At 48.5% G+C, this 20,574-nt stretch overlaps 1 protein-coding gene across 2 annotated transcripts in view; it reads right to left on the reverse strand.

Moving 5' to 3' along the window:
* CEP250 (centrosomal protein 250) overlaps positions 1-20,574 on the reverse strand; it is a 119,823-nt gene that overhangs the window by 17,558 nt on the left and 81,691 nt on the right. For both annotated transcript variants that reach the window (XM_084645177.1, XM_084645178.1), the window contains 7 exons: positions 11,133-11,264; positions 10,606-10,749; positions 8,846-10,071; positions 4,511-4,670; positions 3,387-3,711; positions 1,673-1,800; positions 1,284-1,404 (listed from right to left, as the gene is read on the reverse strand). In XM_084645177.1, the coding sequence (XP_084501303.1) occupies positions 1,284-1,404; positions 1,673-1,800; positions 3,387-3,711; positions 4,511-4,670; positions 8,846-10,071; positions 10,606-10,749; positions 11,133-11,264 (2,236 nt within the window). The remainder of the gene's footprint in view (positions 1-1,283; positions 1,405-1,672; positions 1,801-3,386; positions 3,712-4,510; positions 4,671-8,845; positions 10,072-10,605; positions 10,750-11,132; positions 11,265-20,574) is intronic.

A 20,574-nucleotide genomic window follows, 5' to 3' on the forward strand; every position in this document is an offset into this window, starting at 1 on the left:
ACAAAACCAAACAAAGCTGGGCAAGAGCCATAATCTTTCCATTAAACTGCCCTTTGCTTCCCAGGGGCCAGACCACAAAGGGGAGATTGGATTATGCCCAAAGAAGTATCTCAGTCTGAGGTATTTGGCTTAAGGAAGTTCAGGTGAAACCAGAGTTCACAGACAGAGGGAGTGAACAAGGAGCGGTCAATAAGATTAGGTCAACAGACTGGTGCAGGTGAGCATCATCAGTATAATAGTGAGAGCTGAGGTGGATAAGATTACAAAAGGCAAATATATAGGAAAGAAAAGGATGAGTACCAACTGACGTAGAGCTCCATTCAAGGACAAGTCTGGGTGCAGAAGAGCTGCTACCACAAAGGAGGGAGCAATAAGTTTGCAAAAGGATGTTGCAGAATTAGAAAGAGTTCCAAGACCGGCAACAAGGGGCTCTGCCATAGAGAGAGACTGAAAAGACTCGGACTGTTCAACTAGGCCTAGGGGACGTGATAGAAGCCTATAAAATACTGACTGGTCTAGGGCAGGAGGATAGGGAGCTTCTGTTCCACTACACAGGAACAGGAGACAATCATTACATTGAAAGGCAGACAATTTCAAGTGTTTGGTGGGTACGAAGGGTGCCATGACTGACGAGAAGCCAAGATGCCCGCATAGCTGTGGTATGGAGGAAGAGTAAGTGAGGAAGAGTGAGAGAGACAGGACAATTAGCTATATGTAGGGGAGTAGTTACTGTGCTATAGTCTAGGGAGAGACCCAGAGTGAGATCTGTTTGAGGGGCTGTTGTGTGTGAGAAGTGACTGGGGAGATGAGAGACAGTGTCTCCATCAAGCACTTTGCTGAGGTTGGGAGGTTCAGCAGCAGCCTGTGCTCAGAGACTGTATCAGGACTAGGAAGGGTAGGGCTGAGAAGGAAGAGGAAGCAGCAGATTGTAGAAAACTGGGGAACGTAACAGAGGCACATGATTTATTGACAACTGCAATAACGCATGGATCCTGGGGGAGGAGACAGAGCTAATGCACTGGAAAACGGAGGAGAAGCCTCCCTTACTTAGGAATGCCCCAGGTTAGCACAGGGCAGGAGGAGAAAAGAGAGGACTCTTCAAGTACTACAAGGAGAACTGCAGGGAACCAGGGCTGTCTCTCTGCAATGGGTCACAGTCTATTCAGGAGCACCAGTCTGTGTGGGCTCTCACGGTGGCTCTTCCTCTCCCCCAACTGCCATCTTCACTCCCTTGCTGATAAAGCAGAGTGGGCCTGGTACAGTGGGAAGGAGGGCAGCCATACCTTCCTGGCTTTGGGCCAACCACTTCTGCAGCTCTTGGGTGTGAGCTCTGAGACAGTCCCTCTCGGCCTCCTTCTTGCTCAGCTCCTGCTCCAGCTTCTGAGCCTTGTTCCTGGCATCATCCTGGAGAAAGCAGGAGAAGCTGTATGAAGCTACACGCACAGGGTGCCAGGAGAGCCGACAGAGGAAGCCTAGGGCACAGACTCAGGCAGGGCAGGGCCAGAGCCAACGCGGGCAGCAGCAGTGAGTGGGATCCCTACAGAGGGGACTTGAGCAGGTCTAGGCTGCATTGGCCCAGGGGACTAGAGCCAGCTCTGCCACAGCACCTTGTTCTGCGCCGTAAGCTCAGCAGAGGGGCAGGGGAAGTGAGTGCGCTGAAGAAAGCAGTTACCCGATCTTGCAGAGTCTGCCTCAGGTCCTGGTGCAGGTCCCGGAAGGCTGTTGCCACTTTCTCTGCTGTGAGCTCTATGGGGAGGTCCTTAGGTTGAGGCCCAGTAAGCCCACAGACATGATCCTGTTCTGGAAAAATAAGCCCTGGGATCAGTGTTTGGCCAAAGGGTCGCCATGACAGCGCCCTGCTTAGCTTCTCCTACATGTGGCAGGGTTTGGAGACCTCCCAGGGGCAGGTCCCATAGATGTTACAGTGAATAGGTGACACACTGCACATTACCTTGACTGCCCATTAGTGCCACATCAGATGTGGCATTCTCCAGTGGCTCCTGGGGCTGTATTTCACCCTGGGGCTGAGGTCGCTTCCCCATTCACAAACACTGCCTTAGTTCTCTCTGCAGTGAGCTTTTTGGGGCTTAGGCCTGCCCTCCATGCCCTTCCTGGCTTTAGAAACAAAGGCTGCCCATGCTTGCCAACAGCCCCAGGTTTCTGTTCTGTGCCCCAAATTCCTCTTTGTTCCAGCAAATGGGGCTGAAATATGGTCCAGCTGCAAATCTCTTATAGACACTAGATGCTATTGCCAGGCGTGCATCCAGCCCTGCTGGCTTTCCCTTCACCCAGGAGTGCTTTGCAGTACTAAGCCAGGAGAGACAGTCTTCACCCACACCCCCAGCCCTCAGCAGCAGCTCCTCTCAGGAGGCAGTAACATGCAGAGGGAAAGGGGATGTCAGAGACCCCCCCCCGGATGTACTGGAAAGGGAGGGAGAAATGGCCCGTGGAGAAAAATGGGGGAAGGGAGTAAAGCACACGATGCAATCCCACAGCCCTAATGAGTCCTCCCTAAAAGGGCAAGGGGGGAGAAACAGGCCAAAGGGCTCCTGTCCCAGAAAACACCTGCCAGTGAGGAGTCATGTGCACCTAGGAGAAGGAGCAGAGAGGGTTTGGGGGCAATTTTATCAGCTCTGAGAAACACTGGCATGTCCACAAACGGCCCTGCCCCCCTGGATTTCTCCCACCGAGGCTTGGTACCTGTTTTTGATATGTTGACAGGGAGGCTGCAGTGAAATATCCTTACCAAATCCATTCAAAATGTTCTGGGGGCTTTTAGGAGCAATGTCCCAGGACACCTTTCTAAGTATTAACAACCGTGCCATGTGGGACTCCATGCAATCAGCAGCACAAGTGGGCTGATGACTGGCCCTGGGCTCTCTAGCTTGTAGTGCTTCCTGCCGCTTGCACAGCATCCCGTAAGATGTATAAACCCATCATCCATGGTGCCTGCTATTGAGGTCAGCCATGCAGATCTGGAGTCCCTGGAAGCCTCTGACCAGCCCTAGGGCCATCCCAATTAGCAGTTCCAGAAGAAGTGGAAGGACACTCCCTCCGGGGGCCAGAGATGGCTGGAACGTGTTACACTTTTCAAATGTAATATGCTGTCTGTTCTCCCAGAATGGAAGGCCAAGAATTGCTGTGTCAGAGACTGAGGACTTCTCTTGGGCCAAGACCAGAATAAAGGGCTCCCCACCGTTCCTAGCCTTCCCCAACCAGAGCAAGGCCACTGGGAAGCGATATGGGCCAGGAAATCAGGACTAGGAAGGGAAGCCCCAGCTCTCCTCCACGAGGCTGTAAAGCCTTCTCAGCCTAGGGACAGATCCACATGGCCTTCTGGGGGTAAGCCTCCAGCACACACTGCCACAGACACCAGCCACACTCACCTGGACTCCACGTGACAAGGTCTCCACTTGCCAAAGTGCTGCCACACAGTGTATGCTGCAGAATGGTGTGCAGCCTGGCCAGCTTGGACTCTGCTTCACAGCGGGCACTGCTGGTGAGGTGGCACTCCACAGCCAGTGCCTCTGCCCGGCTCTCTGTGCTACAAAGGCTAAGGCGCAGCTGAGACACCTCTGCCTCTTGCATCCGCAGCAAATCCCTCAAATGCCGCTCACTCGCTCGTGACTCCTCCAGATCCTGTGACAACTGCTTCTCATGGGCCACTAAACCAGCCTCTTTCTCTAGCACTGCCTGCCTGAGTGAGTGGACCTGCAGAGAAGAGAAACACAGGCCCTCGTGGGCTCAGCACGACTACTGTGAGGGAAGGGAGGAAGAGAGAGTCTGACGGAGGAAGCTGCTTTTGAGCAGACACCTTCCTACAGCCAAAGGCACAAAACCGAGGAGATGCAGAGGTCAGACTGGAAATAAACTCCGGGACCTTCAGGGACCAAGAGCTCCCCACCCACAGGGAAACACCGATTACTGCTCCCCGCCCCACCATGCCCTTACCCTCAGAAAGAAACCAGAAAAAAAACACATTGGGTGAAAGAGGCTCCGGAGGGGCAGCCAGTTATGCCATAGTGGAGGTGAACTACCCGACAAAAACATGGAGGCAGGAACAGCGCGATGGTCAGTCCCTCATTTTGTGTGTCTGGGACGCCAGGTGAACAGGCTGAGTTGGAAGCACCTCCCACCTTCCCAGCTCTGAGCTCCTTTCTGCCTCCCCGTAGCAGAGAGAGAAGTTGGTGCTTTGCAGGGCTAGGCACAGCCACCTGGAGCCAACAACTGCAACAGAGGCATTGAGATGCTCCATAGGAGTCTGCTGTTCTCTCTGGGGCTCATGATCTGCAATCAGGGGGTTAAGACATAGAGCGGGCAGAGACAGATCCAGGCTTCAGCACCATAGCTCCAAGGCTGCGAGCAGGTGAGAGGAGAAGAGGCAGTGTTACAGAAGTGGAAGCAGTGGAGGAGGAGACAGGGACATGTGTATAGTGGGTGGGGAGGGTGGGGCTGGTCTTGGGGAAGCCTGATGTGCTGCTGGGGAAGGGAATGCTGGTGTGCAGGGCACCTGGGTGTTGAGCTCCTGTATCTCTCCTCTGTGGTCAGAATGGAGCTGCTGAGCTTGGCAAATGGCTGAATGCAAGCTGATGATCTCACTCCGCTGGGCATCGTCTCTCTCCTGGAAGGTCCTGAGTCTCAGCTTCTTCCCCTCCAGGGCCAGAGTCAGGCTGAAAGAGAGAAGGGACTCAGTAATCCTGGCGGCTCAGTGCCTGGAGTGGGGAAGAGGCAACATTCTGATGGCAATGTGATGGGTGGGGGCTGTATAATCCTGGCAGCTCAGTGCCTGGAATGGGGGAGAGGTGATGCTCTGATGGCAATATGATGGGGCAGGGACAGCTCTGTGGCAAAGGCAGGGAGACTCTCTCTAAGCCTGGCGGGACCACAACAGGGGGGTTCCGTAAATCCAGTGGTGCCGCGACGGGAGGGGTAGAGGAGGGGTCTCCATAAACCCAGGGCTCTTTGCCATGTGGTTTAATATTTAACAAGCCCTCGTGAGTCAAGCCTGGCAGGAGACAAGGCCTGGCCCTTTCTTAACCCCATAGACACTCTGTTCATTCAGTCCCATGCTAGCACTGAAGTCTTGTCCCTGTATTAGCAGTCCCAAAGTATCTGCTGTTTTTAAAGTGGGAGATGATCTCATGAGAACGGCCATACTGGCTCAGACCAATGGTCCATGTAGCCCAGTATCCTGTCTTCTGACAGGAGCCAGTGACAGGTGCTTCAGAGGGAATAAACAGGAGAAATTATCAGGTGATCCAGCCCTGTCAGCCAGTCCCAGCTTCTGGCACTCAGAGGTTTATAGACATCCAGAGCATGGGGTTGAGTCCCTGATCATCTTGGCTAGTAGCCACTGATGGACCTATTCTCCAGGAACTTATCTCGTTCTTTTTTGAACCCAGTTATACTTCTGGCCTTCACAACATCCACTGGCAACAAGTTCTGCAGGTTGACTGTGTTGTGTGAAGTACTTCCTTTTGTTTGCTTTAAACCTGCTGCCTATTAATTTCATCAGGTGACTCCTGGTTTGTGTGTTATGTGAAGAGGTAAATAACACTTCCCTATTCACTTTCTCCATGCCGGTCATGAGGTTCTAGATCTCTATCATGTCTCCCTTAGCTTCCATATGAGGAGAGATTTAAAAGACTGGGGCTGTTCATCTTAGACAAGAGACAACTGTTTCATAAGCCTAATCATTTTGTTGTCCTTCTCTGTACCTTTTCCAATTCTAATATTCTTTTTAGATATAGGGTGACCAGAATTGTACTGATTTATATAGTGCCATTGTGATATTTACTGTCTTATTAACTATCTCTTTCCTAATGGTTCCTAACATTCTATTAGCTTTTTTGACTGCTGCTGCACATTGAGTGGATGTTTTCAGAGGATTACCCACAATGACTCTTTCTTGAGTAGTAACAGATAATTTAGACCCCATCATTTTGTATGTATAGCTGGGATTATGTTTTCCAATGTGCATTACTTTGCACTTATCAACACTGAATTTCAACTGCCATTTTGTTGCCCAGTCACACAGTTAGTGAGATTCCTTTGTAATTCTTCGCAGTCAGCTTTGGATTTAACTATCTTGAATAATTTTGTATCATTTGCAAATTTTGCACTGTTTACCCCTTTTTCCATAACATTTATGAATATGTTGAACAGCACAGGTCCCAGTACAGATCCTTGGGGGACCCCACTATTTATCTCTCTCCATTGTGAAAACTGATCATTTATTCCTACGCTTTGTTTCCTATCTTTTAACCAGTTACTGATCTATGAGAGGACCCTCCCGTCTTATCCCATGACTGCTTACTTTGCTTAAGAGCCTTTGGTAAGGGACCTTGTCAAAGGCTTTCTGAAAGTCTGGATCACCCTCATCTATGTTTGTTGATACCCTCAAAGAATTCTAAAGATTGGTGAGGCATGATTTCTCTTTACAAAAGCTGTGTTGACTCTTCCCTGACATATCATATTAATCTATGTGTCTGATAATTGTGTTCTTTGTAACTGAGGTATTGTGGGAAGTAAAGTCCTTGTCCATCTTTCTACTGGTTTTCATGCCAGGGATCATTCTAACATCTAACTGGAATAAATATGGATCTTTATTGTCCTGTTTAGCTTTCTTTAGGACATTACTCTCTGCCTGGGTATTTCAGGGAGGAGATGATGTGATCAGACTGGTAAGTCTTAGTGAATTCCTGAATTTTCATACTTGAAAGCTGGGGTCTGTTGTTAGTAATCAGCAGCTCTGACATCCTAGGCTTCTCATTTTGATTGACATGGGTACCCATCATTCTACTGCTTGTGTTTACTAGTCCTAAATCTCCAGGAATTTAGAGTGAAAACCAACTAACACTAAACAAGTTTCTTTGTTTAATTCAAACAAGTCCCTCCTAGCCATTGCCATGGTCCCTCTGGGATTTCATGATCCTGCATACTCTGTGGTTGATGCTTTTTGGCAGTGACTACTGTATATACATCATACTGAGCTCTCATGTCTTTGATCTGAGCATTCACCCCAAGCCAGATACTGCAGAGGTGGGCTCAAAAAAACCCTCAATCTCAGCTGCTTCAAGACATGAATCCTAGATCACGACTGGTGTTGGTGATCTTACTGGTGCCCAGTGAAGACCGTCTGCTATCCACACTCAATTTACTTGGAGATCTCCTCTATGAAGATTCAGAATCGGACTCTGAATTCCAGGTGGTACTAATGATAGAGTTTTTTCTGGAAGTAACTCAGGTAAAATGAAGGTTTTCCCACACCTGCTTCACTAACTGGTAGAGGATAGGATGGAATGGCATAGATACCCTACCTATAGGAGCATCTTGTTCCAGGTGTTGGTGGAAAACAAACTTTGGTTTCCTGTGAAAAGGAGTCAAAGGAGAATGAATGGCCCTAGTTATTCTTTCAGTAAACTGGACAAAGGTTCATCCTCCTGTGGGGAATCACTGTCATCCTTCACACAGATTAGTCCTTGCCCAGAGACAAACTGCCAGCTAACATTCCTCAGAGGCACTGCAGATTGCTCTGCTGATCTGGGTGTGAAAGAGTCAGAGCCGCCTGGCCAGGCTTCAGCTCTGGCTGCATCTTGGCCAGCAGCTGTGACTGCACATGGGGAACTGGTATTGGGACCAGCTGAGAATGCATCCAGCACAAGGCTACAGGTTTGGCTCCAATGCCAACATAGCTGGAGATGCCACAGTTACAAGTTATCTGACACATTGGGGTGCACTTGGCAATTCAAAGAGAAACTGAGCAACAGATCCTATCTTGATGAAAGTCCACCACCATGGGGGATTCTGATGCAGTCATATTACCCAGAGAGGGTTCACTATTCTAAGTCTCTCGAGGCTGAAACTGCCAAGGTTTTCTGGGACTGTGAGCTGGATTTCTGAAAACTCTGAGATGAGCCAGGAGAGCTTTTTGGCACTCCCTCCAGGTTCTGAGAGTGTGGGATAACTATCTTGCACACAAGTCAATCACAGTCCTTTCTGTGCCCAAGACAGTTGTGTGTGCCCAGGAGGGGCATTGTATGGTCATTCCTAGGGCACTTCTTGAAGCACTGCTATGTATCCCATTCTCCATGTGCACAAGAAGAGATAACTAAGGAAAAATACAACACAAATGCAGCAATAAATGCAGCTGGAAAGAGAGAGGCCAGAGCAGATAAGTCAGACTGGAAGCCACAGCTTTGTGCTTGGGTGGGGCCAAGCAGCTGAGACCTACTACCTCAGTTAGCTCAATATGTTGGGATAAAATTCTTGTGTGCTAAGGGGAGCAGCCAAATGCTTCATTGACTCAGAGCTGGAGACAGGTGAGAAAAACTCAAACACTTCAGCTGTGCCAGCTACTCAGGCTCAGGGAGATTGACTCAGCTGCTGCAGGATATTGGGAAGTAGGGGATCAAGTCTTGGGAGCACCAACAAAGCCAGAGGCTCCAAACTTCGACAGCGGCCAGGACCTCCGTGGATGTTCCATACAATGCACTTAGACATTTGAACTGTCATTAAGGGCAACCAGCTGGGTAAAGGAATTGGCTAATCATGCTTACCTGTTAGAAATCCAGCAGTCTCCCAGCAGACAAACCAGGGCAAAGCCAGTACAACTGCAGCCATGTCCCTAAGGAGTGCCTTTGCTGACTGCTGTCAGAAGGAAACTGACAGTGCAGGCCAGGCACCCCAGTGAGACAATGTAACAGTAGGCTCCTAATTGCACCAACACCTCAGAGCTTTGGGATATGCTCCCAGATTAGCTTACATGTGCACAGACCTGAAAACAGGAATCAGTTAAGATGGGGAAAAAAATATCTAGTCCACATTACACTTGATTTCTGCCCACCTGGCTTTTTCACCCTCCAAGGCTCTGAGCGTGGCCTGGAGCTCTGTGTTCTGACGCTCTGCTTCCTCCCGTTGGCTCTTTTCCCCCTCCAGGACTCTGAGCGTGGCCTGGAGCTCTGTGTTCTGACGCTTCACCTCCTCCCATTGGCTCTTTTCCTGCTCCAGGACTGCGAGCGTGGCCTGGAGCTCTGTGTTCTGACGCTCCGTCTCCTCCCGTCGGCTCCTCTCCCCCTCTAGGTTTCTGAGCATGGCCCGGAGCTCTGTGTTCTGACACTCCGCTTCCTCCCGTCGGCTCCTCTCCCCCTCCAGATCTCTGAGCGTGGCCTGGAGCTCTGTGTTCTGACGCTCCGTTTCCTCCCGTTGGCTCCTCTCCCCCTCCAGGTCTCCGAGCATGGCCCGGAGTTCTGTGTTCTGACGCTCCGCCTCCTCCCGTTGGCTTCTTTCCCCCTCCAGGTCTCTGAGTGTGGCCTGGAGCTCTGTATTCTGACGCTCCACCTCCTCCCGTCGGCTCCTCTCCCCTTCCAGGGCTCTGAGCGTGGCCCGGAGCTCTGTATTCTGACGCTTCACCTCCTCCCATCGGCTCCTCTCCCCTTCCAGGGCTCTGAGCGTAGCCTGGAGCTCTGTGTTCTGACGCTCCACCTCCTCCCGTCGGCTCCTCTCCCCTTCCAGGGCTCTGAGCGTGGCCTGGAGCTCTGTGTTCTGACGCTCCACCTCCTCCCGTCGGCTCCTCTCCCCCTCTAGGTTTCTGAGCATGGCCCGGAGCTCTGTGTTCTGACACTCCGCTTCCTCCCGTCGGCTCCTCTCCCGCTCCAGATCTCTGAGCGTGGCCTGGAGCTCTGTGTTCTGACGCTCCACCTCCTCCCGTCGGCTCCTCTCCCCTTCCAGGGCTCTGAGCGTGGCCTGGAGCTCTGTGTTCTGACGCTCCACCTCCTCCCGTCGGCTCCTTTCCCCCTCCAGGACTCCGAGCGTGGCCTGGAGCTCTGTGTTCTGACGCTTCACCTCCTCCCATCGGCTCTTTTCCCCCTCCAGGGCTCCAAGCGTGGCCCGGAGCTCTATGTTGTGACGCTCCACCTCCTCCCGTCGGCTCCTCTCCCCCTCTAGCATCTTCTGGATATGAGCAGCCTCCAGTATCTTCTGATTGGATAATTTTTGCACCTCATTCAATTGCCGCTGAGCCTCCAAGCCAATCTGTTGCCAGGAATCCTTGGTGACCACTAGCTCTTGCACCTGAAATATGAGAGAAGAATAGTAGAGAAGCCAGAGGTTAAAGCATGCAATAGCCTTTCTGTATCCTGTGGGGAAAGCAAACAAGCAAGTTAAAGCACCATCTGATCTTCAGAGTGCCAGGTTCAAATTGATGTTGCTCATATGTTTGGAGACCTAAGTGGAGTAGTTTGTTCACCCAATCCCCCGTCACCCCCTGAAATAAAAGCACCAGCAGCAGGACAGATGGAGTTCTGCTACTGTGCAGCTAGGATCAGGAGCGAATGGCAGGATGACAGGCAGAGGGACTGTCCCTCCCAGCCAAGATCGGGATGGGATTGGAGTAAGCAGCAGAGTGACAGAGGAGAGGGACCGTCCCCATCAGCTGTGATCAGAGGTAAGCAGCCAGGCAACAGACAGAGGGACCACCTCCCCCCTCTGCCCAGCCAGGATCAGGGCTAAGTAGCAAGGTGAGGATCATATTGAGGGTGAGCGACAGGCAGGGGGACTGCCCCCTCCTGGGTGGAATCTCCATTGCACTGTGCCTGGGGCAGTCACCTGGTTTCGCAGGGTGTCTCGCTGAGTAAGGAGAACGTCCATTTCCTGTTTGAGGGTTTTGACCTCTTCCTGGTGCCTGCTCTCCACCGCCTCCATCTGATTCTGAGCTTCCTGGAGCTCAGCTTGCAGCCCCACCACGGTGTCCTGCAGCCAGGCCAAAGAGTGAGGCACTGAAAGCTGTGAAATATCAAATCCTGCTCCATCCTTTCTGTGCCCCAGAGTCCCGCTCACCAACTACATCTTTCTGCCTTTGCTCCGCCTGGGTGGTTGTGTGCACAAAACCCACCTTGCTGCTATCTTTGCCTCTAACCTATCTTTCCTTTTACTTACCAGGCTTCTGCCCAGGTGCAGCCCTCTCCTGGCTCCTCTTTTCTGCCCCAGTGCTTCTCTCCCAGCTCTGCACTGCCCTCCAGTCTCTGACTTGTCCCCATTCTCTCTCCTTTCACCCCTGTCTTTTTTCCGTCCTATGTGTTGGATTCTAACAGCCCGTTCCCTCCTCTCCACTGCTCCCTGCTGGTCAAGCCTACCTGCTCCTTCTGATGCTTCTTCACCTCTTGGCGAAGCTGCTCCAGCTGTTGACAGGCATCTGTCAATTCTTCCTGTGTTTGGAGCAGTGCCTCCAGCAAAGACTTCTTCTCCCTCTCTTTCTCTAGCAGCACCTGCACAAAGAGGAAAGGGGAGAGGGAAGGCTTAACCTTCACAGATATTATGAGTTTGCCAAATCCCAGAGGCTAGCACTCCCCACATAAACTAGCTATTTGTCTCCACAGTCAGTGTCCACTTCATCCGAGACCCAGGTTCTATGGTGAGACTGACAGTGAGAGAAATCCACTATTGATGGGCGTCTCCTCTTATGTGGTGCCAAATCACATGGCACCTCCCAATTGCCTTAGGTCAGCGCAAACATCTGCCTGACTCTGCTGGACCATCTTCAGTGAGGGCACCCCCAGCCTGCAGCTATGCTCCTCAGTTCTTCCCACGCAGCCAGCAGCAGCTCTTGTTTGTGCACACTGGGTTGCAGTAGCAGAGTGTCACGGTCTAAAGAGGACAGGAATCTTTGGCTCTCTTGGAAAGAGTAGGTGGCTAAATGAAAATATCCAGTAGGGCTTGGGAAATCTCTGAGGTGTCATGAGCACATTTTCATCTCTGAGATCTGGTGCAGTCACTCTGATGCTTGCCAGTGCATTGTAGGGATATTGCTGTGCCCAGGAACTCAGACAGAAGAGCAGGGCTTTGGGTGGCACACAATAAGGGCCCCTACTGTGGGGAGGATCTGGCAGGTGAATTTTGCATACTTAAGAAATGCAGCACATGGACAGCAAGTGGAACAGGAATGGACAACTTCCATGTAGGAAAACATCCCAGGGCAATTCTTTGAAATGGTTTACAAAAAGTTATGGAAATCCACAACTAAAAACTTCATCTAGCTGCACTCAAGGTTGTAAACATGGCTCAATAACTTCAGGGAAAGAGCCTTAAAGAATAATGAATTCTTAAAACACAAATGGTTGAACTGAGGAAAACTGCAAGTTAAGGAAAGACTTTTAATCCCCCAAAATCTGAGCTGTTGCAGATCCCAGTAACAGAACAAACATCTCAGATGCAAGTGGACCCCTGTACAGCTCATTAGCCAGCCTTCACCGACATTACTGGTGCAGGCCTGTGTGCATTCCTACTTCATGCAGTCTGAGAAAGAAAGCATACGAGCACTTCTTCAGTGCTGTCAGAAAAGCAGCAACAAAAGTCAGGACATGTGCCCAAGAAACCAGACTCCGCCATCTACCTCATTGTCATAAATATAAAGGGAAGGGTAAACACCTTTAAAATCCCTCCTGGCCAGAGGAAAAACCCTTTCACCTGTAAAGGGTTAAGAAGCCAGGATAACCTCGCTGGCACCTGACCAAAATGACCAATGAGGAGACAAGATACTTTCAAAGCTGGAGGGGGGGAAAAACAAAGGCTCTGTGTGTGTCTGTGTCATGCTTTTGCCAGGAACAGAAAGGAATGGAGTCTTAGAACTTAGTAAGTAATCTAGCTAGTTATGCGTTAGATTCTGTTTGTTTAAATGGCGGAGAAAATAAGCTGTGCTGAATGGAATGGATATTCCTGTTTTTGTGTCTTTTTGTAACTTAAGGTTTTGCCTAGAGGGATTCTCTATGTTTTGAATCTGATTACTCTGAATACCCTATAAGGTATTTACCATGCTGATTTTACAGAGGTGATTCTTTTACTTTTTTCTTCAATTAAAATTCTTCTTTTAAGAACCTGATTGCTTTTTCATAGTTCTTAAGATCCAAGGGTTTGGGTCTCTGTTCACTGATGCAAATTGGTGAGGATTTTTATCAAGCCTTCCCCAGGAAAGGGGGTGAATCATAGAATATCAGGGTTGGAAGGGACCTCAGGAGGTCATCTAGTCCAACCCCCTGCTCAAAGCAGGACCAATCCCCAATTAAATCATCCCAGCCAGGGATTTGTCAAGCCTGACCTTAAAAATATCTAAGGAAGGAGATTCCACCACCTCCCTAGGTAACACGTTCCAGTGTTTCACCACCCTCCTAGTGAAAAAGTTTTTTCTAATATCCAACCTAAACCTCCCCCACTGCAACTTGAGACCATTACTCCTTGTTCTGTCATCAGCTACCACTAAGAACAGTCTAGATCCATCCTCTTTGGAACCCGCTTTCAGGTAGTTGAAAGCAGCTATCAAATCCCCCCTCATTCTTCTCTTCCGCAGACTAAACAATCCCAGTTCCCTCAGCCTCTCCTCATAACTCATGTGTTCCAGTCCCCTAATCATTTTCCTTGCCCTCCGCTGGACTCTTTACAATTTTTCCACATCCTTCTTGTAGTGTGGGGCCCAAAACTGGACACAGTACTCCAGATGAGGTCTCACCAATGTCGAATAGAGGGGAATGATCACGTCCCTCGATCTGCTGGCAATGCCCCTACTTATACATCCCAAAATGCCATTGGCCTTCTTGCCAACAAGGGCACACTGTTGACTCATATCCAGCTTCTCGTCCACTGTAACCCCTAGGTCCTTTTCTGCAGAACTGCTGCATAGCCATTCGGTCCCTAGTCTGTAGCGGTACATTGGATTCTTCCATGCTAAGTGCAGGGCTCTGCACTTGTCCTTGTTCAACCTCATCAAATTTCTTTTGCCCCAATCCTCTAATTTGTCTAGGGCCCTCTGTATCCTATCCCTAGCCTCCAGCGTATCTACCTCCCCTCCCAGTTTAGTGTCATCTGCAAACTTGCTGAGGGTGCAATCCACACCATCCTCCAGATCATTTATGAAGATATTGAACAAAACCGGCCCCAGGACCGACCCTTGGGGCACTCCACTTCATACCGGCTGCCAACTAGACATGGAGTCATTGATCACTACCCGTTGAGCCTGACAATCTAGCCAACTTTCTGGCCACCTTATAGTCCATTCATCCAGCCCATACTTCTTTAACTTGCTGGCAAGAATACTGTGGGAGACTGTGTCAAAAGCTTTGCTAAAGTCAAGGAACAACACGTCCACCGCTTTCCCCTCATCCACAGAGCCAGTTATCTCATCATAGAAGGCAATTAGATTAGTCAGGCATAACTTGCCCTTAGTGAATCCATGCTGACTGTTCCTGAACACTTTCCTCTCCTGTAAGTGCTTCAGAATTGATTCCTTGAGGACCTGCTCCATGATTTTTCCAGGGACTGAGGTGAGGCTGACTGGCCTGTAGTTCCCAGGATTCTCCTTCTTCCCTTTTTTAAAGATGGGCACTACTTTAGCCTTTTTCCTATCATCCGGGACTTCCCCCGATTGCCATGAGTTTTCAAAGAAAATGGCGAATGGCTCTGCAATCACATCCACCAACTCCTTTAGCACTCTCAGATGCAGCGCATCCGGCCCCATGGACTTTTGCATGTCCAGCTTTTCTAAATAGTCCTGAACCACTTCTTTCTCCACAGAGGGCTGGTCACCTCCTCCCCATGCTGTGCTGTCCAGTGCAACAGTCTGGGAGCTGACCTTGTTCGTGAAGACAGAGGCAAAAAAAGGATTGAGTACATTAGCTTTTTCCACATCCTCTGTCACTGGGTTGCCTCTCTCATTCAGTAAGGGGCCCACACTTTCCTTGACTTTCTTCTTGTTGCTAACATACCTGAAGAAACCCTTCTTGTTACTCTTAACATCTCTTGCTAGCTGCAACTCCAGGTGTGATTTGGCCTTCCTGATTTCACTCCTGCATGCCCAAGCAATATTTTATACTCTTCCCTGATCATTTGTCCAATCTTCCACTTCTTGTAAGCTTCTTTTTTGTGTTCAGGTTCAGCAAGGATTTCACTGTTAAGCCAAGCTGGTCGCCTGCCATATTTACTATTCTTTCTACACATCGGGATGGTTTGTCCCTGTAACCTCACTAAGGATTCTTTAAAATACAGCCAGCTCTCCTGGACTCCTTTCCCCCTCATGTTATTCTCCCAGGGGATCCTGCCCATCAGTTCCCTGAGGGAGTCAAAGTCTGCTTTTCTGAAGTCCAGGGTCTGTATTCTGTTGCTCTCCTTTCTTCCCTGTGTCAGGATCCTGAACTCGACCGTCTCATGGTCACTGCCTCCCAGGTTCCCGTCCACTTTAGCTTCCCCTACTAATTCTTCCTGGTTTGTGAGCAGCAGGTCAAGAAGAGCTCTGCCCCTAGTTGGTTCCTCCAGCACTTGCACCAGGAAATTGTCCCCTACATTTTCCAAAAACTTCCTGGATTTACCTGTGCAGACGCCATACCACGGCAAGCATGGAGCCCGCTCAGCTCACTGTCACCGTATGTCTCCTGGGTGCTGGCAGACGCGGTACTGCATTGCTACACAGCAGCACCAACCCATTGCCTTGTGGCAGCAGACGGTACAATAGGACTGGTAGCCATTATCGTCATGTCCGAGGTGCTCCTGGCCGTGTCGGTCAGGAGCGCCTGGGCAGACATGGGTGCAGGGACTACATTAGGAGTGACTCGACCAGGTCACTCTCTTTAGTCCTGCAGGCAGTCCTATTGTACCATCTTATGGGGAGCAGGCAGGAAATATGGATGGCTAGCAGTCCTATTGTACCATCTTTTGCTGGGCAGGCAGGAAATATGGATGGCTAGCAGTCCTATTGTACCATCTTCTGCCGAGCAGCCAAGAGATGTGGATGGCTTGCAGTCCTTCTGCACCATCTGCTGCCAGCCAAAGATCCACTTCCTGGACACTACAGTGCTAATAAGCGATGGTCACATAAACACCACCCTATACCGGAAACCTACTGACCGCTATTCCTACCTACATGCCTCCAGCTTTCATCCAGACCACACCACATGATCCATTGTCTACAGCCAAGCTCTACGATACAACCGCATTTGCTCCAACCCCTCAGACAGAGACAAACACCTACAAGATCTCTATCAAGCATTCTTAAAACTACAATACCCACCTGCTGAAGTGAAGAAACAGATTGACAGAGCCAAAAGAGTACCCAGAAGTCACCTACTATAGGACAGGCCCAACAAAGAAAATAGCAGAACGCCACTAGCCATCACCTTCAGCCCCCAACTAAAACCTCTCCAACGCACCATCAAGGATCTACAACCTATCCTGAAGGATGACCCATCACTCTCACAGATCTTGGGAGACAGGCCAGTCCTTGCTTACAGACAGCCCCCCAACCTGAAGCAAATACTCACCAGCAACCACACACCACACAACAGAACCACTAACCCAGGAACCTATCCTTGCAACAAAGCCCATTGCCAACTGTGTCCACATATCTATTCAGGGGACACCATCACAGGGCCTAATCACATCGGCCACACTATCAGAGGCTCGTCCACCTGCGCATCTACCAATGTGATATATGTCGTCATGTGCCAGCAATGCCCCTCTGCCATGTACATTGATCAAACTGGACAGTCTCTACGTAAAAGAATAGGCTTGAATAAAGACTGGGAGTGGATGGGTCATTACACAAAGTAAAACTATTTCCCCATATGTATTCCCCCCTCGCCCCCCAATGTTCCTCAGATGTTCTTGTCAACTGCTGGAAATGGCTCACCTTGATTATCACTACAAAAGGTTTTTCCCCCCTGCTCTCCTGCTGGTAATAGCTCACCTTAAGTGATCACTCTCATTACAGCATGTATGGTAACACCCATTGTTCCATGTTCTCTGTGTACATAAAATCTCCCCACTGTATTTTCCACTGAATGCATCCGATGAAGTGAGCTGTAGCTCACGAAAGCTTATGCTCAAATAAATTTGTTAGTCTCTAAGGTGCCACAAGTACTTCTTTTCTTTTTAAAAGAAATGAGAAAGTCTACCTCCATGTGAGCAGAATCATTACAGACACCAGCATAAAAAAACCACACAAACCCACACCTACCAAAACAAGACACTCCACTGCACACAATTCTCTCTCAGAGAGAGGATGAGAGAACAAAGAACAAGCGACAGATGTATAGTCACATTGCTTAATGCACTACTGGAAGGTATTCAGATATCACAGAGATAAGTGTGGTACAAAACCCTATATAGAAGACAATAGCATCACAAAGACTGAAAACTCCAAGTAACACTGGGCTGATGCCAAAGCATAATCAGTATGGAGTGAATCATGTTAGCAGCTATACATACAGGTCTGAAATAATATATAAGGACCATCATTTTCAAACTTAGAGGCCTAAAATTAGCCGTCTCAATAAGTGGCCTGATTTTCAGAGATGCTGAGCACGTGTAGCTCCTATTTATGTCAATGGGCACTACAGGAGCTCAATGACCTTTGGTGCCTATACATGAATGTTAAGGGACTTATTCCTTCACCCACTTACTTCCCTGGTCCTTCTCGCATGAACAGAGAGCAACAATACCCGAAGTCCAAAGGTGCAAACAATTCGATGTTTATTGGGGTGAACTTCCAGCAAGCATGATTCCAGTTTCCTTCCTTAGTGTCCTCCTTCCCAGCTCTGACACCACAGAGTCCTTGTTCCCATTCCTGCCCTTAGCCAAACATGATTTCCTTACCCCCATTCCCTGTTCCCATTTCCCCCTTTAGTAAAACATGATTCCAATTTCCTTACCCCCATTCCCTGTTCCCATCTCCCCCACCCACACACCCACCCCCTCACTTCCTGATTGACTGCAGACTATATAGTAAAACTTGAGTTCTGCTTAGCCAAACCTTAACCAATCATTTTCCTGAAATTTAACTAACCAATCCTAACATATTGTAACATGATTATGTAACCAATTATATCCCACCATCTTAATTAGTTTATACCCAGCAAAATTAATTATACAGCAGACAGGAACAATCACAGAACCAGACAGAGATTATACAGACAAACAATAGCAAAGTGGGAACTATAATGACAAAACAATACAGAAGTGAGGATTTCACATCCCAGCTGTTGATCAGTGAGTTCTTGCCAGACAGGATGCTATCAAACTAAGTTTCCTTTTACATCTTCTAGGCACTTCCCTTTCTCTGGAGGCGATGGGCATTATCAGGACAGGATTGTATTCCTAACAGCCAAATAGCACCTTCTTTCAATGTGACTAGTTTGCAATGTGAGGATGTGACCGTTCGCTTCCCAGCTTATGGCTGCCTCTGTTGCTTAGCCAAAGGTCTTAGCCTAAGAACAGGGCCTCAGACTGTCACAGTAAGAGAAGGACCTTACACCGGCAGACAGTGATTTTGATTCTTTCTTTTATACCTCTAGAACTAGCCAAGTGATAAGAATACACCTAAATTCTTAGAGTACAGGCCTTTACTGACAGGCCTGAATATCTATATCCTAACAATGAATTTCAAAAGCACCTACACACTCCTAAGTCATGTATCCCATTAATTTTGACTTAGGGGCTTTTGAAAATCCCACCCCAGGGTGGTCAACTTGAGGCATCTATGTCTGAAAATTTGGGAGCAAAGACTAATTAAATTATTCTGAAAGTTATTTCAAAATCCATGGACCTGTGCTATGTCTTATTTCCAATAAAAAAAGAGTGCTACCTGAGATGAACGGAAGGAGCTAAAGAGGGAGATGAAAGGAGGAGTATAAAATTACTGGTATGGGAGTGACTATGCTAAAATTGGTGTTAAACCTCTGAGCATGCCCAGTGTGTGGTAGATACTTTTCAGAAGACTATGCAGACTGATTGAATTGAAGACTCATGAGGCTAATAAAGTGTTTGGCCTTCTCTCCTGATCGACTTGACTCCTGGGAGCTTATTAAATATATGACAGTCTGAAGCTACACAACAGTCCTCCAGGATAGCTCCCTAAATTGGCCACTGTGCAATAGCCCAGTCTCCAAGCGACATATCACATACAAATAGGAAAACAGGAGTATATACTGGTCACTTTTCAGTTTCACAGATATTATTAAGGTCAGAAGGGACCATTATGATCATCTAGTCTGACCTTCTGCACAATGCAGGCCACAGAATCTCACCCACCCACTCCTGCGATAAACCTCACCTATGTCTGAGCTATTGAAGTCCTCAAATCGTGGTTTAAAGACTTCAAGGAGCAGAGAATCCTCCAGCAAGTGACCTGTGCCCCATGCTAGAGAGGAAGGCGAAAAAGCTCCAGGGCCTCTTCCAATCTGCCCTGGAGGAAAATTCCTTCCCGACCCCAAATATGGCGATCAGATGAACCCTGAGCATATGGGCAAGATTCACCAGCCAGATACCCAAAAAAGAATTCTCTGTAGTAACTCAGATCCCACCCCATCTAATATCCCATCACAGGCCATTGGGCCTATTTACCATTAATATTTAAAGATCAATTAATTGCCAAAATCATGTTATCCCATCATACCATCTCCTCCATAAACTTATTGAGTTTAATCTTGAGGCCAGATAGGTCTTTTGCCCCCACTGCTTCCCTTGGAAGGCTATTCCAGAACTTCACTCCTCTGATGGTTAGAAACCTTCGTCTAATTTCAAGTCTAAACTTCCTGATGGCCAGTTTATATCCATTTGTTCTTGTGTCCACATTGGTACTGAGCTTAAATAATTCCTCTCCCTCTCCAGTATTTATCCCTCTGATATATTTATAGAGAGCAATCATATCTCCCCTCAACCTTCTTTTGGTTAGGCTAAACAAGCCAAGCTCCTTGAGTCTCCTTTCATAAGACAGGTTTTCCATTCCTCGGATCATCCTAGTAGCCCTTCTCTGTACCTGTTCCAGTTTGAATTCATCCTTCTTAAACATGGGAGACCAGAACTGCACACAGTATTCCAGGTGAGGTCTCACCAGTGCCTTGTATAACGGTACTAACACCTCCTTCTCTCTACTGGAAACACCTCGCCTGATGCATCCCAAGACCGCATTAGCTTTTTTCATGGCCATATCACATTGGCGGCTCATAGTCATCCTATGATCAACCAATACTCCAAGGTCCTTCTCTTCCTCCGTTACTTCTAATTGATGCATCCTCAGCTTATAACTAAAATTCTTATTAATCCCTAAATGCATGACCTTACACTTCTCACTATTAACTTTCATCCTATTACTATTACTCCAGTTTACAAGGTCATCCAGATCCTCCTGTATGATATCCCGGTCCTTCTCTAAATTGGCAATACCTCCCAGCTTTGTATCATCCACAAACTTTATTAGCACACTCCCACTTTTTGTGCTGAGGTCAGTAATAAAAAAATTAAATAAGATTGGTCCCAAAACCGATCCCTGAGGAACTCCACTGGTAACCTCCCTCCAGCCTGACAGTTCACCTTTCAGTATGACCTGCTGTAGTCTCCCTTTTAACCAATTCCTTATCCACCTTTCAATTTTCATATTGATCCCCACCTTTTCCAATTTAACTAATAATTCCCCATGTGGCACCCTATCAAATGCCTTACTGAAATCTAGGTAAATTAGATCCACTGTGTTTCCTTTGTCTAAAAAATCTGTTACTTTCTCAAAGAAGGAGATCAGGTTGGTTTGGCACGATCTACCTT

Source organism: Lepidochelys olivacea (genome assembly GCF_965140295.1).
Source record: "Lepidochelys olivacea isolate rLepOli2 genome assembly, chromosome: 13".
Classification (NCBI taxonomy): domain Eukaryota; kingdom Metazoa; phylum Chordata; order Testudines; family Cheloniidae; genus Lepidochelys; species Lepidochelys olivacea.